The sequence below is a fragment of the Callorhinchus milii genome, unplaced genomic scaffold, assembly GCF_018977255.1.
Source record: "Callorhinchus milii isolate IMCB2004 unplaced genomic scaffold, IMCB_Cmil_1.0 Scaffold29, whole genome shotgun sequence".
In the NCBI taxonomy this organism is placed as follows: Eukaryota; Metazoa; Chordata; class Chondrichthyes; order Chimaeriformes; family Callorhinchidae; genus Callorhinchus; species Callorhinchus milii.
The window spans coordinates 1,412,968-1,433,285 of NW_024704770.1; the positions used below are offsets into that span (position 1 = coordinate 1,412,968).

The 20,318-nt window shown below is 52.9% G+C and overlaps 1 protein-coding gene across 1 annotated transcript in view; it reads right to left on the reverse strand.

The window, feature by feature from the left end:
- Nucleotides 1-2,378: 2,378 nt before the first annotated feature.
- The window catches only part of lmx1al (LIM homeobox transcription factor 1, alpha-like), a 37,217-nt gene continuing 19,277 nt past the window's right edge, over nucleotides 2,379-20,318 (reverse strand). Inside the window, exons 4-9 of the mRNA XM_042344702.1 lie at nucleotides 8,496-8,728; nucleotides 7,451-7,614; nucleotides 5,952-6,029; nucleotides 4,159-4,285; nucleotides 3,411-3,569; nucleotides 2,379-2,584 (exon numbers count right to left, since the gene is read on the reverse strand). Of these exons, the coding sequence (XP_042200636.1) occupies nucleotides 2,427-2,584; nucleotides 3,411-3,569; nucleotides 4,159-4,285; nucleotides 5,952-6,029; nucleotides 7,451-7,614; nucleotides 8,496-8,728 (919 nt within the window). The 3' untranslated portion in view covers nucleotides 2,379-2,426. The remainder of the gene's footprint in view (nucleotides 2,585-3,410; nucleotides 3,570-4,158; nucleotides 4,286-5,951; nucleotides 6,030-7,450; nucleotides 7,615-8,495; nucleotides 8,729-20,318) is intronic.

Genomic DNA, 20,318 nt, shown 5'->3' on the forward strand with positions numbered 1-20,318 from the left:
AAGTACGCCCTGGCACCTCCATACCTCTCCAACCCGTTTACTCCCCAACCCACTACCCACTGCCTCCGCTCGACTGGCTCCGGCCTCCCTCATGACCTCCATCACACCATCCAATTGGGGGAACAAAATCCATCTTGCTGCCTATCCAACGGCCCAAAGGTTTCCTCACGGAGATGGTTTTGGATGAAGAAGACCCTTTGACTCATCAGTCCTCATCACCTCGACGCACTCGTTAATTACCCTCTGGGTAAAGAAACACTTCCTGGTGTCTGTCCTGAAATTGCCCCTCTGCAACTCAAACCCGTGTCCTCTTGTTCTACTGTGTTGATCTGGGTAAACTTCTAACGTCTTACCTCATCGCCTAATAACTTTTAGCTCTGAGAAGCCACCCGGCACGAAGGGCGCTATACAAATGCGAGATCCACTTTCCTTTTCACACCCTTTACAGTTCCTTGTTGGCGGAACCGTAAATTCAACGTGCCCCGTGACTCCTTTTAACAACAGATAAATCCCTCCTGCCAGGCCCTGTCGGATCTGTGGAGTCCTGCGGTGTAGTGGTTAACGCTCTCACCTCACAAGCGAAAGGACCCGGGTTCGATTCCCGGGTCAGGACGAAACCTTAGGCAAGTTTCCTTACTCCACACACACACACACGCACACACATGCCTCTGTTTACCCGGCAGTAAGTAGGAACCCGGGTGTTAGTCGATTGGCGGATCGCTTTTCCGGGGGTAATAATCCCTCCAAAGAAATAAATTCAATAATAATAAGCAATCCCAGAACAATCTTGGAATCGGGTTATTGACCTGAGGTGACAGTGGATTTGGATTCGTTGGTAAATTTGGGGTAATTTGTTTGTTTGTGGGAGTGCGACACTGCTGTGCACAATTGGCTCCTGTGTTTCGCCCACAAAATATACAGTCACTTCGCAATATATCCTGTGAAGCGCTTTGAGACGTCTGGACGACGTGATAAGGTGCTGTATCAAATGCAAGGATTATTATTTTATCGCCCCTTATTTTGAACCAAAGGTCCTTGCCTTCGGATTTCCTATCATAAAATATCACTTACATTTCTATACGGGGTGGTGGGTGGTGGGTCGGGGGGGTGTGTGGGGGGGTGGGAGATGATTGAAAGCTTCGTCAAAGAGTTCACTGCAGCCAGTGCGCAACAACCTGTACGGAGGTTCAGCAATAATTGTCTGTGACTAAATAATAATAATCCGCGCATTTGATACAGCGCCTTATTGCGTTGCCGCGATGTCTCAAAGCGCTTCACAGGAAAGTGTAGTGACTGTGTATTTCGTGGGTGAAACCCAGCAGCCAATTCCCCCCCCCCGCCGCCGCCCCCGGCTCGGGTCCAAATCCCTGACTGTCCAGCGCCTCGGGACGTCCTCCCGACGCGAGAGGGGCCGTGTAAGTGTAATGTGTAATGTATTGTATTACCTCTCAACACCTCAATAAAGTGGTTCCTCCCTCTGCCGTCTACCCCAACACCCCACTTCCCCCCCCCCCCCCCCGCCCCTCGCCTTGCTATCGGCTGTGGCAGGAATCAGTACTCACCAGGTCAGAGCGAGAGGGAGTTTACAGACATAATCTCCACCTTCGTCCAAATGACCTTGTTAGTAATAATACTCAGAGTAATAAACCTCACATGTCGACCCGGTGCCCTTCGCATCGGGAGGACGTCTCAAGGCGCTTCGGGGGATTGGCTGTAAGGTGTAGTGACTGTCCGTTTCACAGCCAATCCGGGCAAAGCGATGTCCTGCCAACGTCCACCAAGATTCCCTTCGGTGTAACGTCACTGAGAGAGAAGGGCCAAGACAGGAGGCCCCAGGGAGCGGGCAGGTGTCTGTCTGTCTGTCTGTCTGTCTGTCTGTCTGTCTGTCTGTCTGTCTGTCTGTCTGTCTGTCTGTCTGTCTGTCTGTCTGTCTGTCTGTCTGTCTGTCTGTCTGTCTGTCTGTCTGTCTGTCTGTCTGTCTGTCTGTCTGTCTGTCTGTCTGTCTGTCTGTCTGTCTGTCTGTCTGTCTGTCTGTCTGTCTGTCTGTCTGTCTGTCTGTCTGATACTTAGGGTTGAATATAAACAGCCATGGGATGGGATCTCAGGGATCCAAAGTGTGAGGTTCCTGCAAATGTTTTTTTTTACAATATCCGTCTCAAGTCGAACGAAAACACGATTGTTCTTCACTCTTCAGTTGAAAACAATGCGGATTTTTTTCTTTCCCCTCTCTCCCTCTCCCTCCCTCTCCCTCCCTCCCTCCCCTCCCCTTCCCATCCACCCTCTCCCCTCTCTCTCCCCCCCCGCCCACCAACCCCCCCACCCCGCCCGCCGCCCGCCCGGCCGCCCGGCCCCCCGCTCCCCCTCCCCCAAACTAGGAACAGAAACGAGGTCTTGAAGGATCAGGAAGGAGGTGGCAGACCAGCAGATCAGGAGGTGAAGTACGAGCTTTGCATGGAGTACAGCCTATCTATGGGATTCCCAACTCTGCTCGGCAGGAGGTTGGGTTCCGAGGTGGTGAGCAGACAATCTCCGAGGTGACTGAGGGAACCTTCGCCGTCCATGTCGTGGAAAACTGCGTCGGAATCTGAGCCACAGGAGCAGAGAAGGCCTTAGAACCCAATCCCTTCACTTGGGATCAACCAGTTGTAACCTCCCGGAAGCACCACAACGACCTACGTTTACCGGCGGCGCCCCCCACCCCCCCTCCTCACGCAGGGCGATGGGGGTGGGGGGGCGCGGAGGTGACCGTAGGTACAGTCAAAGCGGAGGGTCTTCGGATGCGCCCCGAAGATGGGGGGGAAGGAGGGAACCAGGCGGAGGGATAGAGGAAGAACGTTCCAGAGTTTCAGGGTATAATATAACATAACTAATAATAATAATAATAGTAATAATAATAATAATACATGAATTTGAGAATGGATACCTACTTGAAAGGGAAAAATTTGCGGGGCTGTGTGTGTTGGGGGGGCGGTGGTGGGGGGGTAAGAGTGGGGGAGAGGGTCTAGTTGGATCGCTCTTAAGAGAGCTGGCGCAGGCAAGGTGGGCCGAATGGCCTCCTTCTGTGCTGTACGATTGTACGGTTTGATACAGCGCCTTATCATGTCACTGAGACCTCTCAAAGGTATGGAAGAGTTATATCAAATGCAAGGATTTATTATTATTATTATTAATAATAATAATTATGAGTCACGTGAGAGAGAAGTGACTGGAACCACTGGTCCAAGAGGAAGGTCGTCAGGCACGACTGACCTGAAGACGGGAAAGGAAAGGGTGGGTCGTGGGGGTGGGGGGTGGGGGTGTGGAGGGTGCGAGGCGGAGGGATAGAGGGAGAGGGTCCCGGAGTATCGGGGGGGGTTCTGGCTGAGAGAGAGAGAGAGAGAGCACGGCCACTCTCGCGATGGTGGACTCACCGTAAGGATGCATGTGGTCACCGGGCATCTGCGGCGGGGTGAGGCCCTGCCGGAAGTGATCCGTGTTGTAGCTGTTTTGGTCGAGGCCGATCAGCTGCTGGCGTTGCAGGGAGGGATAGGACAGCATCAGACCCTCCAGGCCCACAGCACTCACGGCATCTACACGCACACACACAGCAACACAGCAACACAGGGTCAGTGCGTCAGGGAGGGTCGATGAGGGAGCGAGCGAGCGAGGGAAGGAGGGAGTGAATGAGCGAGCGAGCGAGGGAGGGAGGGAATGAGTGAGTGAGTGAGTGAGTGAGTGAGTGAGTGAGTGAGTGAGTGAGTGAGTGAGTGAGTGAGTGAGTGAGTGAGTGAGTGAACGGGTGAGCGAGTGAGCAAGTGAGCGAGCGAGTGCTCAACGGTAAGATAAGGCACTACATCAAATGCAAGGATTATTATTATTATTATTATTATTCCTCCTGAAGTGGGTTGAGAGGGGCTCGCCCCGCAGGCGAGAGGACCCGGGTTCGCTTCCGGGTGGGTGGGTGGGTGGGGTGGGGGGGTTAATTGACCCTTCGAGATAAGTCTGGATCCACGGCTGTTTGCGGGGCACTTGCTGCGGGCAATTGGCAGTGCCGTTTGACCCACAACATATCCGCTCAACGGCGCTGTACCAAACGAGGGATTATTATGACAATAATTATAATTATTATTATCATTATTATCGAGTCCCCCCCTCTCGCGGCTCTCTCTCCGCTCTCACCTTCACTATCCTCGTTGCTCTGCCTGGAGGCTCGAGCTGTCCCGCGCCCTGACCTCAGCCGCTGGTTGTTGAGCTGCTCCTGTTCCTGCTGCTGCTGCTGCTGCTGCCGTCGAGCCAGTTTCTTCATCTGGGCGGCGGAAAAAAAAAAGAAAGGCGGGTTAAAAATCCCGCGTCTCCCAGCCCGGAAAACACCCGGAGAATTAGCGAGACCCCCCCCCACCCCCCACTCCCCTCCGCTTTAAACCTGCAATTATAAAGTGGCCGTAATAACTTAATACTTCAATTTAATCCTTTCGGGACGGACTCGAGTGGCTGAATGGCTCACTCCTGTCCCTACGTTCCTGAGTGATAATAGTCCTTGGACATCGCGGCTTATCACGTCTTCGAGACGTCTCAGGGCGGGTTCCTACTTACTGACGGGTAAACAGAGGCGCGTGTGCGTGCGCGGGTGTGTGGGGGGCGGGGGGGGGGGGTAAGGAAACTTGCCTAAGGTTTCGCCCCCACCGGGAATCGAACCCGGGTCCTCCCGCTCGCGAGGGGAGAGGGCTTAACCCCTGCACCGCAGGATTCCACCCTCAAGGTGAGATGGGGAGGTTACAGGGCCTGAAGGGGTTAGATATATGCACGAAGGTGGGGATCTCAAGGTCATCACAGCTGAGTATGGACCAGCGTTCGTGCCGCGGGGTCCTGCGGCTCAGTGGTCAGTGCCCTCGCCTCGCAGGCCAGAGGACCTGGGTTCGATTCTCGCTCGGGCAAAGGAAAACATTAGGCACGTTTCCCTACGCCACACGCACACGCACACGCGCGCTCGCCTGTGGCTACCCGGCAGTAAGTAGGAACCCGGTTGTCAGACAATTGGTGGATCGCTTTCCAGGGGAGTAATAATTTCTTTCCCCCCCAAAAAGAACCAAATAAACAAAAGAATAAATCGGTGACTCGATCTACGACTGTTTGTGGGGACGCCGCTGTGCGCAATTGGCTGCCGCGTTTCGCCCACAAAACATGGGAGTGAATTCACTTTACAAGGAAGGATTATTATTATTATTATTATCATTATTATTATTATAACCTATAACCTAGGCCCCAGTGCACTGAGCCCCGCTCAGGGGGATCAAGCCCAGGAAACAGGACGGGCAAACCAAGAAAATTCCGTCACAGCTCTCACCAATTCCCCCCCAAATCACAATAAAAAACCTACTGCGTTAGAGCGAAAAAAAAATGGCGTCCGGTCCAACTGAAAGAGGATTCTACTCACCCGGAGAGCAAACCGGGTTTTGCTGGTTGTTCGCTCACATACTTAACGCAAGGAATTGAACCTTTTACGCCAATATCCCGGACAACAACAACAACAACACCACCACCACGACAACGACGACGTGCATTTACACAGCGCCCTTCACACAGGAGCGCTTGACAGTGGCGGAGTCACTTGACCCCGAGCGCGTGGGCGAGGGAGGGGAGAGGGGGCCGTAAGCACCATCAAGAAGGAAGGTCTTTCAACGGGATTTGGAGGCGGGCGGGGAGGGAGGGAGGGAGGGAGGGAGGGAGGAGGTAGGGAGGCGCGAGGGTGCGAAGGGATTTGAAGACGAGCGAGAGGATCTTGAAGTCGATCCGACAAGGGTTCAATCCCCCTAAAGAGGGAGGGTCAAATGTCTTGATCTCTCCAGGTTGGCGGAGGATGGTTTTGGAGGCGAGTTGGGAGGGAGGGAGGGAGGGAAGGGGAGGGAGGGTGGGAGGGAGGGAGGGGGGGAGGAAGGGAGGGAGGGAGGTCGAGGAGAACGTGAAGCTCTCACCTTCGCTCGTTGATTCTGAAACCAGACCTGCACCACTCGCACAGTGAGGCCTGTCTCAGCGGCCAACGTCTCCCTGACCTGGAACAACAACAACAACAACAACAATAATAATAACAACAACAACACTGGCAACAACGATAACACTAATAATAGTGTTAATAACAACAACAATGATAATAACGCTAACAATAATACTAATAACAACAACAATAACGCTAATGATAACAATAACACTAATAACACTAATAATAACACCAATAATAACAACAACACTAATAATAATAACACTAACAATAACACTAATAATAACAATAATAATAACACTAATAACAACAATAACACTAATAATAACACTAATAATAACAATAATAACACTAATAACAACACTAATAATAATAACACAAATAATAACAATAATAAGAACAACAATAGCACTAACACTAATAATAGCACCAATAACACTAATAATAACAATAATAATAACACTAATAACAACAATAACACTAATAACAACAATAATAAACACTAATAACAACACTAATAACAACACTAATAATAATAACACTAATAATAACACTAATAATGACAACAACGATAATAATAATAATAATAATAATAATCCTTGCATTTGATACAGTGTCTCCTCATGTTATTGAGGCGTCTCAAAACGCTTCACAGAATATATTATAAAGTGTAGTGACTGTGTACTTTGTGGGAAAATGCGGCAGTCAATGCACACAGCAGCGTCTCACAAACAGTTGTGTGGATTGAGTCACACTCCTAACCAATTTTTTTTCACTCACTCACTCACTCGCCCACTCACTCTCTCGCTCACCCGCTCACTTGCTCACTCACTCACTCACTCACCCACTCACTCACCCACTTACTCACTCACCCACTTACTCACTCACCCACTCACTCGCTCACTCACTCGCTCGCTCACCCACTCACTTGCTCACCCACTCCCTCGCTCACTCACTCACTCACCCACCCACCCACTCACTCACTCACTCACCCACCCACCCACTCACTCACTCACTCACTCACTCACCCACTTACTCACTCACCCACTCACTCACTCACTCACTCACCCACCCACTCGCTCGCTCACCCACTCACTTGCTCACCCACTCGCTCACTCACTCACTCACCCACCCACTTACTCACTCACTCACCCACTCACTCACTCACCCACTCACTCACTCGCTCACCCACTCGCTCACTCACTCACTCACTCACTCGCTCACCCACTCACTCAATCGCTCACCCACTCGCTCACTCACTCACTCGCTCACCCACTCACTCGCTCACCCACTCGCTCACTCACCCGCTCACTCGCTCACTTACTCACTCACTCACTCACCCATCCACCTAGCCACTCTCTTGCTCGTTCATTCACTCACTCACTCGCTCACTCGCTCACTCATTCACTCGCTCACTCACTCACTCTCACTCACTCACTCTCACTCTCTCTCTCTCTCACTCTCTCGCACTCCTACCTTCCTGCACGGTTTGGACGAGACCTCGAACGAGGCTTTGAAGGCCCTCCTCTGCTGGGTGGTCAGTATGGTGCGTGGCCGCTTGGACCTCTTGTGATCTTTACCTTCGTCACCGCTCTTACACTGGAGCTGCCCAGGACACACATCCTCATCCTCACTCTTCACTACAGGCGAAATACGCGCACAGAGAGAGAGAGGGAGAGAGAGGGAGAGAGAGAGAGGGGCCGAGAATAAGGAACAATTTGCACACGGTGACATCCTGTAGCGTAGAGGTTCGAGAGCCCTCGCAAGCGAGACGGCCCGGGTTCGATTCCCCGGGGGGCGGGTCGCGTGGGAATTATATTAAATGTAAATAAAGAATAATAATAATTTGGTCATTTGATCCAGTAACAATCACAACAACAGCTTGTGTCTACGTGACGTCCTTCGTGTGGGGTCGTGTCTCGGGAGCGCTTGAACCACGAGTGTTTGCGGGACGTGGCTGTTGCGCGTTGCGCCCGCGAAATACCGACAGTCAATTCGCTTTAGCGTGTCCGGCGAAGCGCTTCGAGACGGCGCTACAACCTGATAAGGCTCTGTGTGGAACGCAAGCGCTATTAGTAGCTTTCAGCCACTACGCCGCCCCCCCCCACCCCCCCCACCCCCCACGCCCCCACCCCCCGAAGCTCTGGAAAGCTCTGCCTCTCAAACCTTCCGCCTCTGCTCCCCTCCCTCGCCTCCTTCACGGCTCGAGTCAAGACCCTCTTCTTCGACGGAGCCTTCGTTCACCCTCCTAACCCCCACCCTCCCCGCCCTCCACACTCCCAATCCCAACCAATCCCAACCACACTCCCAATCCCAATCCCGACCCGCCCGGGGGGGGGACTCGAACCTGGATCATAGATACATAGGAAACGGGAGGAGGCCATTCAGCCCCTCGAGCCCGTTCCGCCGTTCTGCAAGAGCTGATCTGTACCTCAACTCCCAATTACCGTCCCTTGCCCCGTGTCGCTCAATACCCCGAGGCGAGGCGAGGCGGGGCGAGGCGAGGCGAGGCGAGGGTTACCTGACTCGGTGGGCGCTGGGCTGATGGCACTCAGCATCTCTCGCTCCTTCTCGTAGTCGCTGCGACACAGGAGCTGCCCTTCCTTCAGCACGAACTCGTCCCCTCGCTGCAGGCGCCGATCGCACTCACAGCAGCAGAAGCAGCTGACGTGATACACGTTGCCCAGCACACGCATGATAAACTCCGAGGGGGCCACGGCCTTCAGGCAGCCGCTGCACTTGGTGGTGAAGAGCCTGGAAAGACATGGGGGAAACCACACGGGAGTAGTGCAGAGGAACACGTGCACCGCACGGGAGCAAACGCGTGAATAACACGGGAGCAAGCGTGTAAGCAACACGGGAGCAAACGTGTGAATAACACGGGAGCAAGCATGTGAATAACACGGGAGCAAGCGTGTAAACAACACGGGGGCAAACGTGTAAACAACACGGGCGCAAACGTGTGAATAACACGGGAGCAAGCGTGTAAGCAACACGGGAGCAAACGTGTAAGCAACACGGGAGCAAACGTGTAAAGAACACGGGAGCAACACGTAAATGACATGAAATTTTTAGGTGGCGAAACCTTGGGTTAAGTTTCCTTACTCCACACACACGCGCACACGCACACGCACACGCACACGCACGCCTCTGTTTACCCAGCAGTAAATAGGAACCCGGTTGTTAGTTGATGGGGAGGGGGGGGGGGGGGGTGGGGGGAGGGATCGCTTTCCGGGGGTAATACTCCCTTCGAAATGAATAAATAAAACCCAAAAATAATAATAATGCGGTCACTCAATCCACGGGGCGCTGCGGAGTGCATTTGGATGCCGGGTTTCGACCACAAAAGTATACAGTCGGTCAATTTACTTTGCGGTCTGTTCCGGGAATCACGTCGAGACGTCTCGACGACGGGATAAGGCGCTGTATCCATAGCGCGGATTTATTATCATTATATAACACGGGGAGCGACGTGAGAGGAATAGAATCATCCGCCCACTGAGCTTGTCCCGGGTCTCAGAGCAATAGTAATAATAATAATAATAATAGTAATAATAATCCTTGCATTTGACACAGCGCCTTATCACGTCTTCAGAGACGTCTCAAAGCGCTTCACAGAATACACTGTGAAGTCCAGCGACTGTACGTTTTGCGGGCGAAACGCGGCAGCCAATTGCGCACAGGAACGTCCCCGCAAACAAATCAGGGATCGAGCGACCAAATTATTATTATCTTTATATATTTCTTTTCCTTATTCTTTTGAGAGATCGTGAGCTCTGTTTGCTGCCGTGGAGTAAGGAAACTTGCCAGATGAACCCAAGCGCTCTAACCACTGAGACACAGCCACAATGCGGAACAACACAGGAGTTACGTGGGAACGACACTCAAAATGTCACCAAAAATCTTGTTGAAACAGATCGGCAGATGTGGTTTATGTACACAGCAGGCACTGCAGCGTCTGATCTGATCTGATCTGGGAGCACGGACCGACAGCGTGAAGGGAGCTTCAAATCCCCAATAATAATATTTTTTATTAAAAAAAATTACAACCCTCGCATTCAGATGGGCATTCGTCCTGTAGCTCAGTGGACCTGAGCTCAATCCAGGCAGAGGGCCAAACCTCGGGCAAGTTTCCTTACTCCACACAGAGCCTAATAATAGTCCCTTCAAAACCAAAAATAATAATAAATTGGTCATTTTCAATCCACGACTGTTTGTGGGACATTGCTGTGCGCAATTGGCTGCCGCGTTCGCCCACAAATATACAGTCAATTCACTTTACAGTGTGTTCTGTGAAGCGCTTTGGGACGTCCGCCCGACGTGAAAAGCGCTATATCAAAATGCAAGGATTATTATTATTATTATTAGACCAGCGCCTCATCGCGTCATCGAGACGTCTCAAAGCGCTCCGCGGGATGCACTGTAAAGTGGAGTGACCGTGTGTTCGGTCACGCACGGCCGGTAAAGTCTCTGCTAACCCGTGCTGTGGCTGGCCGGTGGCGGGGTGGGCGTGTGTGTGTGTGTGTGCGTGTGTGTGTGTGTGCGTGTGTGTGTGTGTGTGCGGAGAGGGGCAGCTTTACGAGGACACATAATCAAACAATTGCCCCGATAACAATGCGCCAAACTAAATCCTCTGCCTCGGAGGGACGCGGTTCGCGCTGCGTTGGGCGAACGGGTTTAGAGCGGAAACCCTGACGGTTTCCCGGAGGGGCCCCGACGAAGCTCTGAGGCGACACGGGATAAAATAAAGAGCCGGTTAGCGGCGGGTGAGATCGACAGATGTGGGGCACGGCCTCCGGTCGTTTCATTAGCATTCCAGACGCTCGTCGAGGAGAAAGCAATAACGCGGGGATTAATTAGCAGCTCTTTAAGCCGAGCAACTGACGGGCTTCATAAAGGGGGATTGGAAACAGGTCTCGCGCACACTCCGCTCTCGTTTCGCCACCCAGAACCCCGATCAGAATCCTCGCCTTCGTTACGGCGCCTGGTCACGTCTCAAAGCGCTTCACGGGTTCAATTCCAGGGCCGGGCGAGACCTTGGGCGAGTTTCCGGACTCCGCCCGCCTCATAATAATCACTTCCAGTCAACCGAACACAATAATAAATCGGGTCATTTTCAACCCGCGGCTGTTCGCGGGGACGCCGCCGCCGCGCCACCGGCCGCCGCGTTTCGCCCACAAGTATACGGTCCATTCACTTTACGGTCTATTCTGTGAAAGCGCTTTGAGAGGTCGAGAAGACGTGAAAAGCGCTATATCAAATGCAACGATTACTATTATTATTATTATTATTATTATTATTATTATTATTGTGAAGTGTTGTGACTGCTGCATTTTCTTGGGGGGGGGGGGGGAAACACGGCAGCTCGATTGCGCCCGGCAGCGCCCGCGCAGGCAGTCGCGGAACTTTCTTTCTTCATTTAATGATTATTATTACTCTTCTTCTTTATTTATTTTGGGGAGGGATTATTACCTCCAGAAAGTGATCCACCACCAATCAATTAACAATCGATTAGTCGACTAACTAGTGTGTGGGTGTGTGTGTGTGTGTGGGTGTGGAGTAAGGAAACTTGCCTAAGGTTTCGCCCCGACCCGGGACCCGAACCCGGGTCCTCTCCGTTGCGAGGCGAGGGCTCGAACCCCGCGCTCTCAGGCTCCGAAGAGCAAAAGGGCTCTTTGCTTACGAAAACAGTTACTACTCTTTACTGCCACGTGCCCTGAGGTGCTTTTTAATGCCACAAAACGCCGCAAAAATGTACGTCCTTCCCTCCGTGACCTTCGCGGGTGAGCTCTCTGGACTGATTAGACCGGGACAAGACACTGGGGGGAGGTTCCGAGCATTACAGGGCATCGATGAATTGGATTCACACCAATAACACACCCAACGACGACGACAACTTGGATTTATATAGCGCCCTTCGCCCCGGACGGCGTCTCAGAGGGCTTTACAGTGAGGGATTCCCTGGGCCGAGCCGGGGAGGGGGGGACGTGACCAAAGGTGCGGTCGGAGAGGAAGGTCTTCAGCAGAGACCTGAGAATGGGATGGGAGGGGGTGAGGCGAAGGGAGCGAGGAAGGGACTTCCAGAGCCTCGGCCGCCGAGGGTGGAGCGGAGGACTCGGGGGACGAGGAGGAGGCCAGAGCCGGAGGAACGGAGGCAACGGGGACCTTTGTGAGGGGAGAGAGAGGAAGTCAGAGGAGGTCACGTGGGGAGACAACGATATACAACAGATAATAATTATTGCATTCAAATCTACGACCTCGTCAGTGTCTCCCGCGAAGCGGTTCAAGACACCCTCTCGCGAAATGGCGCCGTACCGGACGCCAAACGCAAGTCACGGCTTCGAGGCATCTCAAAGCGCTGCGCGGGATTTCGCTGCCAAGTGTAGTGACTGTGTGCTCTGCGGGCGAACGCGGCCGCCAACTTGCACCCAGCGACGACTCCGAAAACAGGCAGAGAGAGAGAGAGAGAGAGAGAGAAAGAGGGCGAGAGTTCACCTGCAAAGCACAGTCACTACACTTTACAGTAAATCCTGCGAAGTGGATTATGTATAATAATAATCATAATCGTTGCATTCGACACAGCGCCGTATCACGTCTTCGAGACGTCTCAAAGCGCTTCACAGGAGTGTGTGTGTGTGTGAGTGTGTGTGTGAGTGTGTGTGTGAGTTGAGTGTGTGTGTGTATGTGTGTGAGTGTGTGTGAGAGTGTGTGTGCGAGCGTGCGCGAGTGTGTGTGAGTGAGTGCGTGAGTGTGTGTGTGCGAGTGTGCGTGCGCGCGAGTGTGTGTGAGTGAGTGTGTGAGTGCGCGTGTGAGTGTGCGTGTGAGTGTGCGTGTGAGTGTGAGTGAGTGTGCGTGTGAGTGTGAGCGAGTAAGGAACGTTGCCTGAGGCTCGGCTCGGAGACAGCCGGGAATCGAACCCCCGGGGCCCTGCGGAGTGCGAGAGACGAGCGCTCCCACCGCTGAGCTACAGGGACTCCCCGGGAAGATTGCAACGGATTACCGGAGCTTCTGCCATCACACACCCCCACACCCCCAACCCCCCCAACACCCCCCTCCCTCCCTCCCCCCTCCCCCCCCTCCCCCCCCACTCCCCACTCCCCACCGCCACTCTGATTAGACTAATGGAAGGAAACATCAGCCCCAAACTCATAAAAATCATGTCAGCTCGCATTAAGCAAAATTAAAATTCTCCCGACGCGCGCGGCCAGAATTCCTAAAGAGGACTTTTTAATATCTCCGGAATGTGTTTAAGTTTGGGTAACTAGGTTTGCGTTGCCCGGGCGACGGCACAGTCGGTCCTCTCGCGCAACGAAGCCGACCGCACGTCCGTCCGTCTGTCCGTCTTTCCCCCCCCCCCCGCCCGCCCGCCCGCCCGCCCGCCCCCCTCTCCCTCCGTTACTTCTGGGGTCTGGTCGGATTTTTTCCACATCGGGAGGTGCGACCGAACAGCGAGGGATTAGGCATGCAACACGCAGACAGCACGCAGACAGCACGCAGACAGCACGCAGACAACACGGATGTCCTCCTGGTCCTCCGTAAGCCAACGGTCGTTACAGTTGCTGTAGTTTTCCTGACCGGAAAACCCACAGCAACTGTAAAGACCATTACTTTACTGAAACCGTCGCCTTCCCATAAAATAGTTCCACGTCTCGAGAATTCTTCACCAGAGAGAGCTGTGCGTTTTCCAGTCGCTACAAGGCTAGTCATCATTCAACTAAGACTGGTCTCATATAATAACAATAATAATAATAATAATAATAATAATAATCCTTGCATTTGATGCAGCGCCTTATCACGTCTTCGAGACGTCTCAAAGCGCTTCGCGGGATACACTGTAATGTGAATTAACCGTAATTTGTGGGCGAAACACGGCAGACAATTGCGCACGGCAGCGTCCACAGACACAGTCGGGGATTGAGTGACCACATCATCGTAATTTTTTGGAGGGATTATTACCCCCCGGAAAGCGATTAAACCCAACCGTCTTAACAAGCGGGTTCCTACTTACTGGGTAAACAGAAGCGTGTGGAGTAAGGAAACGTGCCTAAGCTTTCGCCCCGACCCGGGAATCGAACCCGGGTCCTCAGACCTACAGGACGTAGGGGTGTAGGGGTCAGCGAAGGAGGGAAACCAGGAAGGATTTCTGTATCGAAACTCTCTCGTGATACTTTCAAGCACCGGAATATTTGCAAGGGCGGGCGTTGATGGGATTGGGTTTGGCAAAGGCTTTCCCCGAAGAGACCGGGCATGAGAGCTGTGGGCGTGACGAAGACCGACAGAAGGATTTACACATCGTGACAACTCGCCAGACATTTGTCACAGAGATGATGATGATGATGCTCCTTCAGCCGGACAGCCTCAGCCGCAGATAATTAACCGTGGAAGACTCGGGGATGCGACCGTCATCGGCCGACGCGAATCGGTGCGAGTCACCGAACCGACAGAACAAAAACACGTCCACAGTCAACTCGGGAACCTCTGTGCGTTCAGGGGAACCGACCTTTGTGGGCCTGAGGCCGACAATTCCACGGGTCGGGAATACGGGACCTTTAACGTCCATCCGAACAGGGCTACAGACTGGGAGCTTGGTCCTGTCGCCTCAGTGGTTAGAGCAGAGCAAAGCGTTGGGCAAGTTTCCTTACTCCCCACACGCGCACCCGCCTCTGTTTACCTGACAGTAAGTAGGACAGTAAGTTAGTCGATGGGCGGATCGCTTTTCTGGGCATAATAATCCCTCAAAAAAAACTCGGTGGCTCAATCCACGACTGTTTGCGGGACGCTGCCGTGTTTTGCCCACAAAATACAGCCACCACACTTTACAGTGAAGTCCTTTGAGACGTAGGGAAGATATGATACGGCGCTGTACCAAATAAAGCAAGGATTATTACTGTTACTATCATCCTGTGAAGCGCTTTGAGACGTCTCGAAGACGCAGTAGGGCGCCGTATCAAAAATGCAAGGATTATTATTATTATATATCGGACGTGTGGAACTTTTAGTTGGGTTTGGAGACTCTTAAGCACATCGATGTGTTTCCGCACGTGTCAGACACCCAAAAACACTGCACCTGATATTCCAGCTGTGGATTATCCGCAGTGCTCTCTCCTTCCCCCGAAGTACAAACAACGTAAGGATCATTATTTTTATTACTTTATGTTAAAGATCCCATGGCACGACTTGAAAAAAACAAAGGAGGGACTTTCTCCCGGTGTCCTGGCCGAGAAAAGAAAATCGCCCACTCGCTCCACCGCTGGTTAGTTGGACATTGCCGCGTGCAAAAGCGTCTGTCGCGTTCGGAGCCGACCAAACACAGTCACTACACTGCCGGTGCATCCTGCGGGACCTTCTGCTGATGTGAAAGGCGTTATATCAAAGGCAAAACTTATTGTTGTATTACAGCCAAAATTGTTACCAGGCGTTACCTTTGTGCCAAGACCGAGTCCTGCAGTGTCCGAAACCCATTATTCCCAGGAAAACCTGTCCCTTCCCTCCGCTCAGCGGACTCCGGTCTGCTCCACACCCCCCCCCCCCACCCGCTCGGACTACCCCATCTCTCCCTCCCACGCTTGGTCTCCTTCAAGGCCCGTCTCCTCTTCGACTGCGCCTTCGGTCGCCCTCCTACACCCCCCACCTTCCCTGCCCTCCACCCTCCCTCCTGATCCCCACCCCCAGCTCGGGTCCGAATCCCTGGCTGTCCAGCCTCGGGACGTCCTCCCGACGTGAGAGGCGCCGGGTCAATGTCACGCTGTATTTTGTGCTTCCCGATCGGAGCCGGAGACTCAGCCTGACGCGGGGAATGCTGTGAGCCTCTCAATATCCGTTTGCTCCAAGTCAAGTTCATCCGAATTAATAAAGAACAGAAATAACTGCAAGGATTTTCGAAGAGGGAGAAAAGAATGCGGTTTCGTTAATAAATTGAGTCCGTGGCAGCCCAGAGCTGAGCTGTCCCAATGTCCCACTCCCCACACACCCAACCCATCACCAAGAGACAGCTGCGCTTCACAGGCCAAAGGCACACAACAAGTCCCGTAGCTCAGTGGTCAGAGCATTCGCCTCGCAAGAGACACAGGGTTAGAGACACAGTAAAGCTCCTCTACACTGTGCGCCCGTCCACACTCCCAGGTCAGGGTTACAGACACAGTAAAGCTCCCTCAACACTGTGCGTCCGTCCACACTCCCAGGTCAGGGTTAGAGACACAGTAAAGCTCCTCTCCACTGTGCGTCCACACTCCCAGGTCAGGGTTAGAGATACTGTAAAGCTCTCTACACTGTGTCCACACTCCCAGGTCAGGGTTAGAGACACAGTAAAGCTCCGTCTACACTGTGCGTCCACACTCCCAGGTCAGGGTTAGAGACACAGTAAAGCTCCTCTACACTGTGCGTCCGTCCACACTCCCAGGTCAGGGTTAGAGATACTGTAAAGCTCCTCTACACTGTGCGTCCACACTCCCAGGTCAAGGTTAGAGACACAGTAAAGCTCCTCTACACTGTGCGTCCGTCCACACTCCCAGGTCAGGGTTAGAGACACAGTAAAGGTCCCTCTACACTGTGCGTCCGTCCACACTCCCAGGTCAGGGTTAGAGACACAGTAAAGCTCCTCTACACTGTGCGTCCGTCCACACTCCCAGGTCAGGGTTAGAGACACAGTAAAGGTCCCTCTACACTGTGCGTCCGTCCACACTCCCAGGTCAGGGTTAGAGACACAGTAAAGCTCCTCTACACTGTGCGTCCGTCCGCACTCCCAGGTCAGTGTCAGCACCGGTTGGAGACACAGTAAAGCTCCCTCTACCTCGATAATCAATATAAAATATCAGACTGTGGCCTCGTAGACAGTGACAGGAATTTTTTTCTGAGGTTTACGGGAAAAATAAATCGATGAAACACTAATCGCTCGGTCCCTCGACCCACGGCTGTTTGTGGGGACGCTGCTGTGCGCAATTGGCTGCCGCGGTTCGCCCGCAAAACATACAGTCAATTCGCTTTGACAGCTGTACCCCGTGAAGCGCTTCGAGACGCCTCGATGACCCGATCGGGCGCTGCATCGCACGCGAGGATTAATATTATCCTTTCGGCGGAGAGGCTCCGACACGGGGCTGTGGCTGCCCACAGCTGCGGCCGTGGCACTTGGCTCCGGCGCCCGCGAGGCGTTCTTAAGGCGTTACTAAGCTCCCGGCTTTCACCGGAGCCAAAAGGGGTTTCCGTTTCATTCGCCGGCGAGCAGCCTCCAGCACCCGAGGGGTTAATTCCGCCCGGCTGGCAGATATTAAAGCGGTTGCCATGGCACCGGGCGAACACGGCTTAATCTCATGATGCCTCTTATTAAATTTCGGCGTTGTGCTGTTATTAAATTCTCACTGGGATCCCGAGTGTTGGGGGTAACACCGCAACGCAGTAACAATCCCAGCAACGTTTTATTTTTTTTGGGGGGGCGGTGGGGGGGGGGCGTCTGACCCCCCCACACACCACGCAACCCCATCCCCGTCGCTTAAGGGTCTCCAAACCCGACCGAGATCTCCCCACGTCCCACCCGCGCCTGGCAATCCCAGGGATAGGCGGTCGGAATGGAACGCACACACTCTCTCTCTCTCTCTCTCTCTCTCTCTCCCTGGAGGGAGTCATCCTGATCACCTTACCTAATTCCGGAGAGTATTAGGCATAGGTTGGCAAGAGCCAAGGCTTGTGGGGTTGGGGGGAGGGGGGGGGGTGTGGGGGGGGGAGAGAGTAACTGCCGGAGTCTAACACAGCTAAATCCTCGGCTGTGTTGTTGTTGTTGTTGTTGTTGTTGTTGTAAAGCCACATAAAATAATAATAACAATCCTCGTGTGGTTGAACCGCCTCCAAGCGCTTCACGGGATGCACTGCAAAGAGCGGTGACTGTGTATTTTGTGGGCGAAACAGTTGCGCCCGGCGGCGTTCCCCACAAACGGCCGTGGATTGATCGAGTGTCCCACTGGATTTCGAAGGGATCGTTACTCCCCGGAAAAACGATCCTCCGATCGACTAACAACCGGGTTCCTGCTTACTGCCGGGTAAGCAGAGGCGCGTGGTGTGTGTGTGTGTGTGTGTGTGTGCTGTGCGTGCGTGTGTGTGTGTGCGCGTGTATGTTGTGTGTGGGTGTAGGTGTGGAGTAAGTAAGGAAACTTGCCGAACATTTTGCCCTGACAACAACAACAACAACAACAGGATTCCATTTAGAGAGCGCCTTTCACGTCGGGAGGACGTCCCAAGGCGCTGACCCACCCGGGAATCGAACCCAGGCCCTCTCTCTCTCTCTCTCTCTCTCTCCTCTAACCGCTGAGCTACAGGACTCCACACGTGTACAAAGAGGAATTGGCGGGTAACGGCAGGACACATGGGTCCAGAGGTGAATCCGGACAGATTAGTGTTTCTCTGCTGGAGGAACCCATAGTCTCGGAGCCCCTCCACATCTGTAATTCATCCCTTCACTGGCCACGAGTTTGTCTCCAGTCCTGATAAACAACTGCCAAGAAGGATTTTTTTTTTTTTTTTGTCCGAGGATCAGTATTCCTGTAAAACTCGAGATAAAAATAGTCAGGATGACATTCTTTGTTCCTGAGCCATTGGATCATTAATTCAGAATATCAATCTCAACCACAGCCATCTCCCCCACCCACACACACACACCACCCCCCCCACCCCAAACCAACCCCCAACCCCCCCCCCCCCGCGCGCGCACACACACACACACACACACCCTCCGATTCTCAGCAGAAATCACTAAACAAACACACATGGTCAACCCCGACATTGTTCAACAGGTGACTCTTCAACGAGGATACACAACGGGGATTCATCATCGCGATAATAATAATAACCTTCGCATTTGATACAGCGCCTTATCAGCGACGTCCCACGAAAGTAAGCCACCCGTTTTATTTCGGTGATCGTTGGACAAGAGGACGGCGACGACGACGACAACAACTTGCATCGACATAGCGACACGCTCGGAGCCGTGGCTTTAATCTCACTAACAGCCATAATAATCCTAGCGTTTGACAAGAGGGCCTCAGCACGTCGTTCGAGGCGTCGCGAAGCGCTTCGCAGGAGACACCGCAAAGCGGAGCGACTGTACGTTTTGCGAGCGGAAACCGATTGCCCACACCGGGGTCCCCGCCGGCAGCTCTTTCGGGGCGAGGTGACGCGCTCTCAAAATACAAGTTCCCTCCTTTCGCTGAATTGACTGCTCTGTTCTTATTAAGATTGTAAAGGAGAACAGAGGTGGACAGTGTAGAGCATCACAGGCTGTTTCAACTGGTCCGCAACCGCACTCGTCCAAAGAATGTCAGCCTGATTACTTTTATCTCGAGCTTTACGGGAATACTGATCCCCAGACGCACCCAAAACGCGCAGATTAGATAGTTTTCTTTTAGGAAATAAGAATGATGGGATACAGTACGTAGCCAGTTCGGGACATACGCCGAGTGGTCAGAGCACTCGCCTCGCAAGCGAGAGGACCCGGGTTGGATTCCCGGGCCGGGCGAAACATCGGGCGAGTTTCCTTACTCCAAACACACGCCTCTGTTCGCCCACCGGTAAGTAAGGAACCCCGGTTGTTAGTCGGCTGGCTGGGTGGCTTTTTCTTGGAGGGTAATAAGTCCTTCCCAAAAAAGAAATGCCAGTGATAAATCGGTCACTTCAATCCACGGTTGTTTGTGGGGGACGCCGGGGGTTTCGCTCACAAAATATACGGTCAATTCACCCCTGCGGTGTGTCCTGTGAAGCGCTTTGAGACGCCTCGAAGACGTGATAAGGCGCTAGAGCCAAATGCGAGGATGATGATGATTATTATTATTATTATTATCATTACGAACAGAGGCGTTAAGACAAGGAAGTCTCTTTTCTCTCTGGTCCCTCGCCGTTGACACTGATCTCTGGCAGATTCCAGTCGAGGTGTCAGGAAGGCAGATTCCATCAAAACACAATTTCCTTTAATTCCCTTTCTCATTTCCTGTGAGCCAGGCGCAGAGCCGCCAAAGTGTTTATTGCAAATTTAATACAATGGCCAGAAAGACGAGATTAGGAGGCAAACTGTGCGTTCGCCAGTTTATTACAATCTCTAATTGAATTGCGCCGGCAGAGGAGAGAATGCGGAGAAATTATTGTACATTATGCAAAGCCGCCGTCATTTCACACCGAAGGGCTTTTGTGTGTGGAAGGGAAACAGGCGTCGTACACGACACAACAGAACAAAAATAACCCCCCCCCCACCCCCCCCACCCCGCCCGACGGCAAACGGCGAGGCGCTTATTAACCCCTTGAAAGCACGATTCCTCCCCAGCCTCCGAAGCCCGCGGTTTTAACAGTTTTATTAACAGTTCCGGAA